The sequence below is a fragment of the Scomber scombrus genome, chromosome 16 (genome assembly GCF_963691925.1).
Source record: "Scomber scombrus chromosome 16, fScoSco1.1, whole genome shotgun sequence".
NCBI lineage: Eukaryota > Metazoa > Chordata > Actinopteri > Scombriformes > Scombridae > Scomber > Scomber scombrus.
Window position 1 is genome coordinate 11010554 of NC_084985.1, and position 15526 is coordinate 11026079.

Consider the following 15526-nt stretch of genomic DNA (forward strand, 5'->3'; position numbering starts at 1 on the left):
GTAGACTTTTAGTCCGGCTGCTTAACAGGTCTGTGTGAAATGTGCAGCATGTTTTTAGTGAATCAGAGGTTGTGACATGCTGAGTTCAATGATGACCATGACAGGTATGTAGCCTGGTTGACTGTGTTTTGTCCAGCCGGTCTCACAGCTAAAGCCACTTTCCTCCACACACACTAGTAAAACAGGTCAAGTTCCTCTCTTTGTCACCCTGAACGCTGAGTCAAACCATGGTAACCTGCCAAGTTTCACTGCTCCACCCAACTACCCTCTGTAGGCTGGAAAACTGTCACGATGGTGGCTATGGTAACCCTAGATGCGCGAAACTCTCGCGAGACTGTGCTCTCCAAACTTATAACATGTGAACGTTTCAAAAATAATAACGTTTTATGGTGTGACAGCGCTGTGTTAAGGTCTGGTTAGGTTTGCACAAAAAATCACTCGGCTAGGGCCAGGGAAGGGCTCGGGTTAAAATGATCAGTTTAAACGTGGTGACTGTTAAACACTTGCAAGTCTCGCGAGAGTTTCGCAAATTGTAGGGTTACCTTCTAGAAATGACCCCCCTATCCTCAGCCGTCCCAGTCTCTCCATTCTCCTTTCCAGGGGTGGGTGAAGTACTAAAATCCTCTACTTAGGTAAACATATAAATACCACAATGTAAAAAATACTTAATTACGAGGAAAGGCCATTTATTTAAAATCCTTTTTAAGTGAAAGCTATATAATTAAGTCGATAATTCAATTTGACAAACTGCATTTTTTAATGTACATGACTATGACTAGGTATACTACTACTTGTTCAACTGAGCATGTATATATATTATTTTTTAACAACAGTATCAAACTTTGATGAAAATTATCACTCAACACCAATATTACTCTTGTATTCTTTACTACTGTTGCTGTTACTTATTATTTATTGTTTTTTATTCTTTTTTATTGATGCTCTTCTGTTTTTACTGTCCACTTTGCTGCTGCAGTAATGTAAATTTCCCAACCGTGGAACTTATAAAGGAATATCTTATCTTAAGTATTACAAACTAAATTTAATAAAGTACCCAAGCAAAAGAACTCAGAAGAATAAATATTGATGATGCTGGAGGTGGAGCTAACTGAACTACTGTGTAGTTATATTTTCAGTGATAGACTTGAATGTGTTTGATATCTATGTACCTGACAAAAAGCCAATTTGGGCTTGAAAAGTACTTTTTCTGATGTAATAAAACTGAAATGTTATAGGAAGAGGTTGACTGTGTTGGAAGTCAGAAATTACAGTTTTTAGACACAGCACTAGTATTTATGGTATGTTTAAACATGAGGGCAGCAGGGAGAGTTGATATATTTAAAAGCAAATCAAAACCTACCTTTTTAATCTGGCTTTCAATTGAACTTTATTTATTTAATAATCTGTCTTTTATGTTGTATTTTAGCCTGTTTTACTACTTGGACTATTCTTTTTATGCTATTTTATTTCCTGAGTGTTTTCCTCTTCATAACCCACCTTTTATGTCTGGTTTCACTTCATTACTTTCACTCTTAGTTGTTTTATTGTTTTATTTTCCTCTTATCTTTTTTTTCCTTTTAATACCCCTCCTACATTTCTGGATTTACTCACTTTATTCTATAGTGACTTTATTTTATTCTTTCTTTATTATACATTTTTTTATATCTTTGTTAATCTTTTATTACTTTTTATTTCATTTGGGTATTCTTAATTTCTAAATGTTTATCCTACTGATGGTGTTTCTTCGCTGCAGATTCATGAGAGTTATGATGGCATTTTTTCTCAGTTCATGTTTGTTAATTTGACTATGTAAAGCACTTTGTATTACATTACGATATATGAAAAATGCTATGATTGATTATGGTGATTTATGTCACAGGACATATTGGTGAACGTTATGTAAAGAATATTGGAGTCAATCTAAGGCACCTTCATGATGAGAGAAAAAGAGCTTAAAACGTTTGGTAAATAAAGCTTGGTGTAACGGGGCAGAGTTGTGCAACGTGTTTACTACTGATGGACCCGCTGTGAAATGTCACACTCAAGTTGCGTCTGTTCGGATCAAAGAAAGACAGTTTAAAAGCACCATGCTGCTTCTGCTGTGCTGTAGCAAATCAGTAATTTACACTGTCATACTGGTGCCAATTTTAACTGGCTCAGACCACATTTTTAAGCCTCTAGTTATGAATTGCAGTTGCTCAACAACAGTAAGAGTTGAATGTCAAGAAATGCGAAAAAGTATATAAGTGAACAATAGGTGTGGTTTTTCATCAATTGTTCATGACTAGTCTTGCCAGGTTATATAATGATAATTCAAAGAGAAGTTCATTTGCATGTCTGTAAAAGCATGTTGCAGGGATTTCTTACAAGATATTTACCAGCAGATGAAAGCACACCTCTGGTAATTTTTTTCTCACTTTTTTGCAAGTTGCCACTCCCTCTTCGGCCCCCAGTCTTCTTTTCTCTTCCCTCGTGTCCCCATATCTCAGCCCAGCACGCCTTGTCTTCCCCCACCTTTCAGCCCCTTCGCTCTGCTTCCCACTTCGCCATTGGATCTGCTGAGTGAAAGCAGCAGCTGCCAAATTGAAGTGGCTGTTACCTGAACTGGACGGAGAGCAAAGGGATTTGATGTGTGTGTGTGTGTGTGTGTGTGTGTGTGTGTGTGTGTGTGTGTGTGTGTGTGTGTGTGTGTGTGTGTGTGTGTGTGTGTGTGTGAATTTCTGTGTTTGTGTGTGTGTACTAGAAGATGCCATCTGCCTCTATACTGGGCAACATGCCACACTGATGGAGGAAGAGGCAGAATCTGACCTTCTGACCCACAAGCAGCATCCCAGTAGCAAAAAAAGGCCTATTTCTTAGGTTTATCCCCTTATTTTAAGCTGACAATTTGCAGTGGACAGCTTTAAAATGTGAATATGTGTAAATCTGAAGGAGTCTGAAGTCCAGAAAAATTGATCCAAATTTCCCCAAATGATTCATTAAGTTATGTCTAATAACCCAAATTGGGTGGAAATATTCACTAATGTTGGCTCCTTTATATGATGAGAAAACTTTTGAGCAATCAGGACATACCAGTTTTCTTTTGGTTGCTCATTTTAATTTCCCACCCTTTTTTATGGTTGTAAAGTAGCCAGGATAACCCACACCCCAAGAACATTGTCTTTAATTCAATCAAACACTTGTATGCATCTCTTGTGAATGTAAATAACCAGGTGATAAGGTGTCCTGAAAACAGCGTGACTTTGTCTTTTCACCGTCTGTCCCTCTGTTTGAATGCAAATCTCATTCGGATTTAGATAATCTTGTCAAGCGGTCGGGTCGTCCCAGTATTACCAGTGGGAGGTGGTGGGAGGAGGGGACTAATGGGTTAGGTCTTGTATGTACTGTAAATGAATGAAACAACTCTTGAATTAGAAATTTCTGATTAGAAAAGTTTTTTTCTATCTCTATTAAAAAAATAATAATCAAAAGCCAGTCGACTGTTTGCAGAAACACAAAACCAGTGAATGATGAATTAAAACCTGATATTTTTCTATGTATGTGTCATCAAGAAATATTGTGTCCCATGTTTTGTGCCTCTGCTTTTGTTTTTAATACAACTTGATGTAACATTATTATTACACATGTTCTGCTTAGCTACTGAATAGCAATTGTGTAAATCTCTATCTGCTTAAAATGGAAAAAATGTCCGTATTCCCATCATATTCATAGATGTGTGTGTGTATATATATATATATATATATATATATATATATATATATATATATATAGATATATATCTCATTACTTATTACATACATCTTATTATTATTAAATAGCTAATAAATAACTAATCATACCTAAGAAACACGTAACAATAATTAAGACAGTGAGGCAGCAGCAGTTAAACATCTAACCACTGCTAAATAAAATAAATATTTCTGAAGATTTATTTGTTGATATTCTGTGTAAAATACAATGACAGGCATTAAACTTGAGTCAAAATCATTGTATGTGTAAATATATATTTATCCAATTAAGATAATTATAATTCTGATCTTTTTAAACTGTATTCTGTATATTTTATGGCATTAATCTCGAGTGAATCTTTGTATTTTTTCCACCAGAAAGTAAAAACAACTACCAGAGAAATCAGTGTTCCCATCATCAATGAAGGTCAAGGGAATATTTTAATCTACTTCAGCAACAGGTTCAATTGTGTGCTTTTTTAATACACTACATCTGTGCATCATCATCTTTACTTTAGTATTTTTAAAAGAGGTTTTAAATGTTTCTATTGACTCAATCTCAACCCCTGGTGGGACCCATGTGTGAAGCATCATGCATGTTTCAGGCGGTTCATCCGGTGGCGTGCTGACGTTTTTTGCAGGAATGTGTGTGATTTGCGGGGTTTGCACCGGGGTGGGTGACGGGTAGTCAGGCCGCCTCCCATTTGGTATAAAACCTCCCAGACCAGCCCTTGTCTTCCTCTTTCTGTTACCTGGCTAGGGGCAGCAGCTTTGGCCGTGAAAACCCAGAAACACCGGTAAGTTCTGCTTTAATTCATCAACTAGATTAGAGAGCTGGATTCAGGCCTTCAATTAAACCCCTCTCAAGTTCAACCTGTGGAGAACTTTTATCGGATATATCACTTTTATCTCTGCTAAAGTTTCCTTCGTGTTATGTAAGTTGAACACTTCACACCGACCTGTGGATTTTATGAACGATTTAACCGGGAAATCTTAACTAGCAGCGACCACTTTGGCAAATGTAATTTGATTGATGTGAGAGCCTTTTTTGTGTGATGTCGAGTTCTTTTTAGGAGGTTATTTTTTGTATTGCTTAAGTTTTTTTGAACAAAAGATTTGAATGCGGAGAGGAAAGGATGTTGGGGGAGAGAGGGTGAACAAAGGGAAAGCAGAGATCCGAGGATGCTGCAAAGGCATTTTGTCCTCTCTGCCTTCCCTGGAACAAACTCTTACTATTTAGTAACAGGTGTTGGGAGTCTGGATAGGATAGCTCCTGAATATTTGGAGATAGATGTAACTTTATCCGACGTGGCCCATTGAGTAACACGTGTCTCGCCTGGCCTGGGGCCGACTGAGGCCTAGCAGCAGCAGCAGCCTGCTAGCGGCTACTAGTCGTAATGGTTACCGCCGAGTGACAATATTGAATATATTCATATGAAATTACTCGATTGATGATGTGATATGTGAGCTTTGTGTATATACACTTATAGTATAAACCACTGAGATTAGACTAAGCCCAGTTGAAGATGTGTTCACTCTCGCTGCGTTATTTTAAGGTTAGTTGCTCATTTGTTACCGAGGCGAGTAGGTTAATAGAAAAAAGAGATGCTAATGTGTTTTATTTATTATCTTTGTGACAGAAACTACAACAATGGGAAAGGAAAAGGTCCACATCAACATCGTGGTCATTGGCCATGTCGACTCCGGCAAATCCACCTCCACCGGTCATCTGATCTACAAATGCGGTGGTATCGACAAGAGAACCATCGAGAAGTTCGAGAAGGAAGCCGCTGAGGTGAGAAGATAAAAAATAATAAAAAATGAAATCAGTCTTATCTCTTTTCGCAACCCGCTAGTTATGTCCAAGATGGCGGCGTCAGCGTGCCCTACTCGGAGCGACGCTGCTGTCCGGCGTGGCGGTGTGCGCGCACGCTGGGTGGGGCTTAAAACGCGCCGATGACGGTGCACTTCGTTCAGCAGAGGCCTCCAGCTGGTGGGCGAAGACAAAATGCTTAATTCACAATATATATCCCACAGTTAAACAAGTATAATGTAAATATTAGAGGGGGGGGGCTGGCTAAAAGAAATCCCCATTTCTTTTATTGGAGACAAATGGTAAAGTGAACTATAACATGCGTGTACTAATTGGTATGATCAAATCTGCTGTCATACATGACACTTTATCTGTAGTGGCAGCTGCCCCCATCCATGTCTGACTGAAAGGGAAGGTTTCTTGTCATGCAGTAGACCCACTATTTATTTTAACATGACAATTACCAGTGGGAAGATTGACCCATGAAAACTTAATAAAAAAATCAAAGCTGAAGCTACAGTTTGACTTTGTTTATATACATTTCAGTTATACACTAAAGCTCAGTGATGTCATAAAATTGCACAAAGCAACTATTTGTAGTTCTGGTAATAAATTAAACCTGATTTTATAAATGTGTCCTTCGACAGATGGGCAAGGGCTCCTTCAAGTACGCCTGGGTGCTGGACAAACTGAAGGCCGAGCGTGAGCGTGGTATCACCATTGACATTGCTCTGTGGAAGTTCGAGACCGCCAGGTATTACGTGACCATCATTGATGCCCCTGGACACAGGGACTTCATCAAGAACATGATCACTGGTACCTCTCAGGTAAGCATGTTAATACATTGCAGCATTGAAGTCTAAATTGACTTTGCATTTGCTTCGGTGTATTAAAATTGAAATGTAATCCCAATTTTAGGCTGACTGCGCTGTGCTGATCGTTGCTGCTGGTGTTGGTGAGTTTGAGGCTGGTATCTCCAAGAACGGCCAGACCCGTGAGCACGCCCTGCTGGCCTTCACCCTCGGTGTGAAGCAGCTCATCGTTGGCGTCAACAAGATGGACTCCACTGAGCCCCCATACAGCCAGGCCCGTTTCGAGGAGATCACCAAGGAAGTGAGCACCTACATCAAGAAGATCGGTTACAACCCCGCCACCGTTGCCTTTGTCCCCATCTCTGGATGGCACGGAGACAACATGCTGGAGGGCAGTGACAAGGTGAGATGACTACATTTGATGCCCCTGTTAAGCTTGTTTTAACCTGATTGGGAACATGGATTTGACTGTAAATCTTGAATCTGTTTGTAGATGAGCTGGTTCAAGGGATGGAAAGTTGAGCGCAAGGAGGGCAATGCCAGCGGAACCACTCTGCTGGAGGCTCTGGATGCCATTGTGCCACCTTCCCGCCCCACCGACAAGCCCCTTCGTCTGCCCCTGCAGGACGTCTACAAAATCGGCGGTAAGGACTGATTAACGTCATACTACAACATGCAAGAGTTCCAGCACATAAACGGTTGTTACTTGTCTCCTGAGTACTAAAAATTCTTGATTTTCTTTCAGGTATTGGAACTGTACCCGTCGGCCGTGTTGAGACTGGTCTCCTGAAGCCCGGTATGGTCGTCACTTTCGCTCCCCCCAACCTGACCACTGAGGTGAAGTCTGTGGAGATGCACCACGAGTCTCTGCCTGAGGCCGTCCCCGGTGACAACGTTGGCTTCAACGTTAAGAACGTGTCCGTCAAGGAAATCCGTCGTGGATACGTTGCTGGTGACAGCAAGAACGACCCACCCAAGGCTGCTAGCAGCTTCAACGCTCAGGTTGGTGTTAGCAACTTAAAGCAATTGCTTCTACTTATGAGCCAAGTGGCATTGGGCTTATCTCTAACTCAAAATGTGTCAACAGGTCATCATCCTGAACCACCCTGGCCAGATCAATGAGGGTTATGCCCCCGTTCTGGACTGCCACACTGCTCACATTGCCTGCAAGTTCAAGGAGCTCATCGAGAAGATCGACCGTCGTTCCGGCAAGAAGCTTGAGGACAACCCCAAGTTTGTCAAGTCTGGAGATGCCGCCATTGTCAAACTGATCCCACAGAAGCCAATGGTTGTGGAGCCCTTCTCCAACTACGCTCCCCTTGGTTAGTTTTGTACATGATCAATATACACTAGAAATGCATAAGCTTGATCAGCATTGGCAGAACAAAATCCTAAAACATGGTCAAGGGAACTTGCTAACATTTGCTCACCCCTCTGTATTTCCAGGTCGTTTCGCCGTGCGTGACATGAGGCAGACCGTGGCTGTCGGTGTCATCAAGGCTGTTGATACCAAGGAAATTTCCGGAAAGACAACCAAGGCTGCAGAGAAGGCCTCCAAGAAGAAATGAATGGTCGTGCAGGACATCCAGCAACGAGATGTGTGTAGGCAGCAGTGGGCCACCCCATTATCTTCTCCCCACCCTGGATCATCATTTCTGAGGCAGAGCTCTCTACTTAAGGACTGGCTTATGCTGATTAAAACCCATCGCAAAAGTTTTCGCAGGAAAAAAGAACTATGTGGCATTGTCACTTACCCGAATCACAAGACAGTGCCTCTTCTCAGTTAAGTTTAAGTTGGAAATGGTATAGAACTGCATCTTGATGATAAAATGTCACAAATTTGATTGGAAAGAAAGCTGCTGGTAACTAATAAAATAAATGTCTTTGAAAAAATTGACATAGCTTGTCTTGATCCTTATGTTGTGTAGTTGCTGTAGCTTTTGGCTGTTACAGGGAGCCTCTGTCCTGTGCTGCAGCTGTTTTTTTTGAGCATGCTATCTGAGTCTGGTGATGCATTTGTCATCCAATCGCATAGGATAGGAGTTCTGCCAGCCCAGCCAATGGCACCCCTTATTTTAGTCTGACAGCAGTGAGAGCATGCACAGCCCTCCCTCTCCCCTGGTTCGGTATAAAAACTCTGGACGGGTCACATTCTGTCCTTTTTTACCTCCGCTCTAAATCAGGGGACTTCTAGGTTGCTGGGCACAGGTTAGTGATATATCATCTTTTAAATCCATCTTCCAAAGCTAAGCTCGGAACTGCATGTTTTAAACAAAAGGAGGTACGATACAGTGTTCAAGGTATAAACATTGGAATGAGTATTTTTAGACTGAGCTAGAAAAATGTCTGTAGACCAAAATCATGCTGTTTTGTCTTTTTAGTGAGGTAACTTAAAAAGGTAAAAATAACATGCCTGCTCACCTTATTTGTATGAATGTCTTTTCCAAACTTTGTATAGCATGTGTTCATCTATTCGGCTTCTTAATGAGACGACATATCCCTGGATATTCACGTTAATAAGGAACAATTGCTGTGAACTTCAACTATAAATGACTTGCCAGATTTTTTTTCTTTTTCTGCCAGTCATGGTAGTGCTGTGCTTTCGGGAACGCGCATCCATCCGCCCTTAGTGCTGTCTTTATGGTGTGTGCGCGCGCATGAGACAGTTGATAACATGGCGGCTTTGCGCTCCCGACGCAACATGGAGGGCGAAGAATAACCGGCGCAGAGCGAGCACATGGCGCGTGACTCATCAGTGTGGTTTTTGCTAGCGGCGTGCACGAGCGCCGAACGTGTGACATTAGTTTAAGGGAACCATTAAAGATACTAGAATCCTAACCTATTGAGGTTTTTTTTTTTTAGCAGCATTATTAATTCTAGAATCCTAACGTTCTTTTTAAAGAAGCATTAATGATTCTAGAATCCTTTCGTAGTTTTGTTTTTAAAAGAGAACCATGGATTATTCTAGAATCAAAATGTCATTTGAGCTGAATAAAGCAGTTTAGATTAACTCAAACGTACAGCTACATTATAAAGGACTAATTTGCTCGCCTGTATGTGGTTAGCTGGCCGTTCACACCTCAACCGCTGTTATGACGAGGTGGCAATAAATCATAACACATTCACAACATATGAACTATTCGCCAAAATGACTTACATTTAATCAACGTCAAGCACCTCGCTGGGCTTGCCACCTCCTTTTGGAAACACGTTTGAACATGCCATATTTAATTAGAAAAGGCTACATGACTGTTCCCCTATGTTATTTTATAACCAGTAAGTCGAAATGGGAAAGGAAAAGATCCACATCAACATCGTGGTCATTGGCCATGTCGACTCCGGCAAGTCAACCACCACCGGCCACCTGATCTACAAGTGCGGTGGTATCGACAAGAGAACCATCGAGAAGTTTGAGAAGGAAGCCGCTGAGGTCGGTTGGTATATAAAGACACACGTTTAATGCTTTCAACAAATGACACGATAATGACACAAGACAATAACGCCATTGGGGCACAGTGTGTGAAACGGGTGTGGTGGAGAGAAATGCTCACTGATATTAGTTGGTGAAAACTGCCACCTACTGTTGTGAAACATGTACTGTCCTAATTACTTAGAGCAGGACAACAGGCAGATTTTGCAGTATAGTCAATTATAAATCAGGGAGAGATGTTTACCAAAAAAAACAGATCACATAACTAGATCACAAAAAATACAACTAATAAAGTATAAAATTTGCTTGCAGTTTCATAAACTGATAGATGCATAAAAGTCTTTCCACACGAATTGAAAAAAGTGTGAAATTGTTGATTTATAAATGTGATAGCTGATTAAAAAAAGGTTGTATACAGTCAAATCATTGTGTACTGTATTTATCACTGAGTTATTAAAAAAACACACATACAAGTTGCATTTAATCTGTCCAGGTTTAATCTAGGTATTCCAAAAGCTTCAAATAGCAATGAAAACATTATTCCCATGTAATTATTCCCTCATGGATACTTAATTAGTGAATAAATATTGAATAGAAAGTTATGTAAAAGACAAATTGGAAGCTGTAACTGAGTCATTCATTTCAATAAGATCACTATTAAAAAAATCAGCCATATTACTAACTATAAAATAACACACATTTCTGCCTATCTGATAGCTGAATACTGGTGTAAATAGTAGCATAAATTAAAGACAAATGAGGTGATTGGACTAAATGCTCTTGAAAAGATAGACACTTTTTTAAAGTGTATTGATTAGCAGTTTCAAACAAAGTATATTAACAGAAAAGAATGAGCTTCAAAAGTTTAAAAAAAATGTAGCTGGACAATAAACCTTGAATAGTTTTTGTGTATTGACAGTATAGTAAATGTTGAATATTGAATCTTACTTGTGTTAAGTATCTTCTGATTAGATACTTAACTATCTAAATCATATGAATATTATGTTTCCCCTGAGCTGTGACAGAGGAACCTGATGAGCACCTACTCCATGCAATGTGATGTGAACAGGCTGTGCTATATACAGTGAGCGCCTATTTAAAAACTTCTTCTATGGCAAAGGAAAGGGTGGTTGGTGACATTTGGTATTTCTATGAGGTTAACAAGCCAACAGGTCTCATTAAAAGGTGTTTGATTACATTAGTCCCATAAGAAGACTAATATCAGTACTATTGGTAAGGTTTTCTAACTGATTCATCCTTTTTCTCCATTATATTTGGCTCTATTTGTGTTGTTTTAACATGCCTGGGCCAATAGATGGGTAAGGGCTCCTTCAAGTACGCCTGGGTGCTGGACAAACTGAAGGCTGAGCGTGAGCGTGGTATCACCATTGACATTGCTCTGTGGAAGTTTGAGACCGCCAGGTATTACGTGACCATCATTGATGCCCCTGGACACAGGGACTTCATCAAGAACATGATCACTGGTACCTCTCAGGTAAAGGCACACCTTTAAAGCTGTTGTCTACACACTCATCACTTTAGAAATAAAAATAAAATAAAATCAAAAATCCCTGTTTAGGCTGACTGCGCTGTGCTGATCGTTGCTGCTGGTGTTGGTGAGTTTGAGGCTGGTATCTCCAAGAACGGCCAGACCCGTGAGCACGCCCTGCTGGCCTTCACCCTCGGTGTGAAGCAGCTCATCGTTGGCGTCAACAAGATGGACTCCACCGAGCCTCCATACAGCCAGAAGCGTTTTGAGGAGATCACCAAGGAAGTGAGCACCTACATCAAGAAGATCGGCTACAACCCCGCCACTGTTGCCTTTGTCCCCATCTCTGGATGGCACGGAGACAACATGCTGGAGGCCAGTGAAAAGGTGAGGGGCTTATTACATGCTGAGCTCATATTGTAGTTGCTGTCTTGATCAGATTCAGTCATGCTGCAAAACAGAGGCTCATCTCCTTTTCATCTTTGTCCCCTGTGTTTCTGTATCTGCCCTCCTCCTGCCTCCCTCAATTTCAGATGGGCTGGTTCAAGGGCTGGAAGATCGAGCGCAAGGAGGGTGGTGCTACTGGTACTACCCTGCTGGAGGCTCTGGACTCTATTATGCCCCCCAGCCGTCCCACCGACAAGCCCCTACGTCTGCCCCTGCAGGACGTCTACAAGATTGGCGGTAAGGAGAGAGAGATCCCCAATGGGTAAACTCATTTGCCATTAAAACCACTCGTACAGACAGCAAACAATAAGCATTTCATTCACAGTACACAACAAATAAAAAACACTATAGAGCCATTTGATCTAATGTATACAAAGAAAATCAAATTAGTTTAATGAATTAGTTAACTGAAGAGCATATTGGAAACATATTGCTTCATGCTCTCCCTCAGGTATTGGAACTGTCCCCGTCGGCCGTGTTGAGACCGGTATCCTGAAGCCCGGTATGGTCGTCACCTTTTCTCCTCCCAACCTGACCACTGAGGTGAAGTCTGTGGAGATGCACCACGAGACTCTGACTGAGGCCGTCCCCGGTGACAACGTTGGCTTCAACATCAAGAATGTGTCAGTCAAGGAGATCCGTCGTGGCAACGTGGCTGGCGACAGCAAGAACGACCCACCCATCCAGGCTGAAAGCTTCACCGCTCAGGTGAGTCCCAGGAGACAGAAAGAAGAAAAGAAGGATCAAGTCATAACAGAACTTCATATTATTTTATGGTGTCATCAGGATTGCATTACAAACTATAGATGTGAGGCTTGAGAGCTTGTTAAGCCATCTAAATGCCTTACTAAATATCAACACCTGGCACCTAAATATCACAATTTCTACCAGCAATTTAACTATTTCATGTACTTTTGGAGTCTACATCCAGATCTTAAATTAACCTCCTCGTCTCTCTATGTGCAGGTCATCATCCTGAACCACCCCGGCCAGATCTCCCAGGGTTACGCCCCCGTGCTGGATTGCCACACCGCTCACATTGCCTGCAAGTTCAGCGAGCTCAAGGAGAAGATCGACCGTCGTTCCGGCAAGAAGCTTGAGGATAACCCCAAGGCTCTGAAGTCCGGAGACGCCGCCATCATCATGATGTCGCCTGGAAAACCCATGTGTGTTGAGAGCTTCTCCCAGTACCCCCCACTGGGTGAGTAAAACGCCGTTTTCCCTTTTTTAATACAAGGGGTTAGTTAGACTTTATTTTACAGCTGTACTGATAAATACTGAAAATCCCATAAGGAATTATCACCGGACTCTACAGCTCTGTTACGCTTTTTTGCGTCTTTCAGCACATTGTTTCGGTTTTCTAGCTCACAACTTACATCAGCCTCATTTCCGACAGCAGCAGGAACCTTTTTTCTGTGAAAAAGCTCAAAATAGCTCAGATAAACTTTAAGTATGCTGTCCTGCAAAAAAATGACATCAAATGAATTGTAATGTTTGCTTTCTGGGTGTTTATCCTGTCAATTGTTTTCTAAACATATTGGATGTAATATGCCAAAGTTAAGTCCTACTCCTCAGTGCAAAAAAGTCAATTCATTTCACTTTAAGTACCCTGCAGATATAATTCCATATGTTGCGTTCCCCCCAAAAAAACATAACACATTTGATATGTTTGAATGTTGCTTAGATTATTCAAATCATTTGCTGGTGTTTATTTGATCCTATGATTTATTATTCAAATTACACAGTTTGTGCTTTGTTAATAACATTTATCAGTTTACTCCTTCATAAAGAAAAACATTTATTTAGTATTCTATCAAGCTTTTAATGATTAATCAGTAATTATTTGTTAGCTGAGGTGGTTTAATCAACATTTTTATATCATGACTGATTTTAGATCAAATCAACCATATAACCCTGTTTTACTTTCTAGTGGTACATTTGTGCTTAGTTACAATACACTGTATTCTCCCCAGTTCCACCTTAAACACTGAGATTACTCAAGTCAAAAGTATTTTTTAAACTGATCACTGTTCTTATTTTTAATTATGACTGATTCTGATATTTTTATGCTTATTTATTATTAAAAACTGCTTCTTATGGACTTTCATTGATGTCCATCTCCCAGGTCGCTTTGCTGTGCGTGACATGAGGCAGACAGTTGCTGTCGGTGTCATCAAGTCTGTCGAGAAGAAGCTCCCCTCCGGTGGAAAGGTCACTAAGTCTGCACAGAAGGCTGAAAAGAAAAAATGAATTCTCATGCAGGACGTCGAACACAAAGTCACGTCTCAGCAGCAGCGGGCCGCCCCATCCCCTCTTCTCCCCTGCCACCCAGCGTCGTCTTCTCTGAGGCAGAGCTCTCTACTCAAGGACTGGCTTATGCTGATTAAAACCCATCGGAAAAGTTTCCGCAGGAAAGGAAGGCCTGTGCCTTTTAGGGATAATTGTGATCATAATTAGGATGAAACCAAAACAATAAAAACCTCAAACATTGCCAAATGAAGACATTTCTGTTCTTGTGTTTCATTGCAAAAGGTCATTAACTGCAAACTACAGCAAACACACATAAAACACAACAGAACACATTTCAAATACAACTGCTCAACAAGGTCCAGTGTTGGGAGAAATACTTAGATCCTTTACTTAAAGTACCAGTAAAAGTACCAGTACAACAATGTAAAAATTCTCCATTACAAGTAAAAGTCCTGTGTGAAAAATCCTACTTAAGTAAAAATGCAAAAGTATCAGTAGCTAAATATAGTTAAAGTATTACAGTAAAAGTAGTGGTTTGGTCCCTCTGACTGATATATTATTATATATGACATCATTAGATTATTAATACTGAAGCATCAGTGTTAGAGCAGCATGTGACTGTTGTAGCTGCTGGAGGTGGAGCTAGTTTACACTACTTTATATACAGTTAGCTAGTTTAGTCCAGTGGTTCCCAACCTAGGGGTGGGGCCCCTCCAAAGGGTCAGCAGATAAATGTGAGGAGTCTTGAGATGATTAATGGGAAAGGAAAGAAGAAAAACAAAGTTCTGATACACAAATGTTTTCTGTTTTTTGGATTTTTTCTCTAATCTTTGATTTTTGGTGAAATATTGAATATTTATTGAAATTAAACAATGTGAGAAGTTTAGAGGGGAAATTCACTATTTGGTGGAGCCGTTAACAACTCATCTGAAATGTGACCCTGACTAAACACTGATTTAACACTACATTAAAAGACAAAAAGGTCAGAAACCACTGGTTTCACTTTTTAACAATGTGTTGTATTTTAAAAGCTTGTTATAATATCAATTGTGTCAAATCTTCATCTGAAAAGTAACTAAAGCTGTCAGATAAATGTAGTGGAGTACAAAGTACAATATTTCCCTCTGAAACAATGGAGTGGAAATATAAAGTAGCATCAAATGGAAATACTCAGGTAAAGTAGAAGTACCTCAAAATTGCATCAGTACCGTACAGTATATGAATAAATATATGAAGTTACTTTACACCATTACCATCTGATGTAAGTGTGAAGGAAAACTAGAGACAAGAAACAAAAATCAGTTGCATACATTTACATTTTTAGGTCATAAACACATTCACACCATATAACATAAATCAGTGAAGGCCTAGTGGCAGACAGATGAACTGCCCATGAATGAAACTTGGTTACAACCACCACCTACTGTTAAAAGATCTGTACTGTCTTATAATTTAATTACACAACAAATATTTCTGTTAAAGTTTGTTGCAGCTCTATTTTTTTTTTTTTTGACATTCACTGAAAATGTTAATGTGTGAAGGATAATTAGAGTTCGG

The 15526-nt window shown here is 40.3% G+C and overlaps 2 protein-coding genes across 2 annotated transcripts; both read left to right on the forward strand.

Annotated features, from left to right (window-relative positions):
* Positions 1-4456: 4456 nt before the first annotated feature.
* Positions 4457-8250, forward strand: LOC133995836 (elongation factor 1-alpha). The gene is made up of 8 exons (XM_062435316.1): positions 4457-4525; positions 5369-5523; positions 6189-6368; positions 6460-6756; positions 6847-6997; positions 7099-7355; positions 7441-7675; positions 7800-8250. Exons 2-8 carry the CDS (start codon positions 5380-5382, stop codon positions 7919-7921), a joined length of 1386 nt encoding a protein of 461 aa, XP_062291300.1. The 5' UTR covers positions 4457-4525; positions 5369-5379; the 3' UTR covers positions 7922-8250.
* A 249-nt stretch (positions 8251-8499) lies between these two features.
* LOC133995835 (elongation factor 1-alpha) lies at positions 8500-14219 on the forward strand. The gene is made up of 8 exons (XM_062435315.1): positions 8500-8561; positions 9631-9783; positions 11099-11278; positions 11363-11659; positions 11806-11956; positions 12171-12427; positions 12686-12920; positions 13845-14219. The coding sequence occupies exons 2-8, from the start codon at positions 9640-9642 to the stop codon at positions 13967-13969; spliced, it is 1389 nt and encodes a 462-aa protein (XP_062291299.1). The 5' UTR covers positions 8500-8561; positions 9631-9639; the 3' UTR covers positions 13970-14219.
* The last annotated feature ends 1307 nt before the right edge of the window (positions 14220-15526 follow it).

Coding starts and splice junctions, on each gene's coding strand:
- LOC133995836 (XM_062435316.1), top strand. CDS start 5,380: ATGGGAAAGGAAAAGGTCCACATCAACATCGTGGTCATTGGCCATGTC. Junction 6,998..7,098: donor GGACGTCTACAAAATCGGCG/GTAAGGACTGAT, acceptor ATTTTCTTTCAG/GTATTGGAACTGTACCCGTC. Junction 7,676..7,799: donor CTCCAACTACGCTCCCCTTG/GTTAGTTTTGTA, acceptor CTGTATTTCCAG/GTCGTTTCGCCGTGCGTGAC.
- LOC133995835 (XM_062435315.1), top strand. CDS start 9,640: ATGGGAAAGGAAAAGATCCACATCAACATCGTGGTCATTGGCCATGTC. Junction 11,660..11,805: donor TGCTGGAGGCCAGTGAAAAG/GTGAGGGGCTTA, acceptor CCTCAATTTCAG/ATGGGCTGGTTCAAGGGCTG. Junction 12,921..13,844: donor CTCCCAGTACCCCCCACTGG/GTGAGTAAAACG, acceptor TCCATCTCCCAG/GTCGCTTTGCTGTGCGTGAC.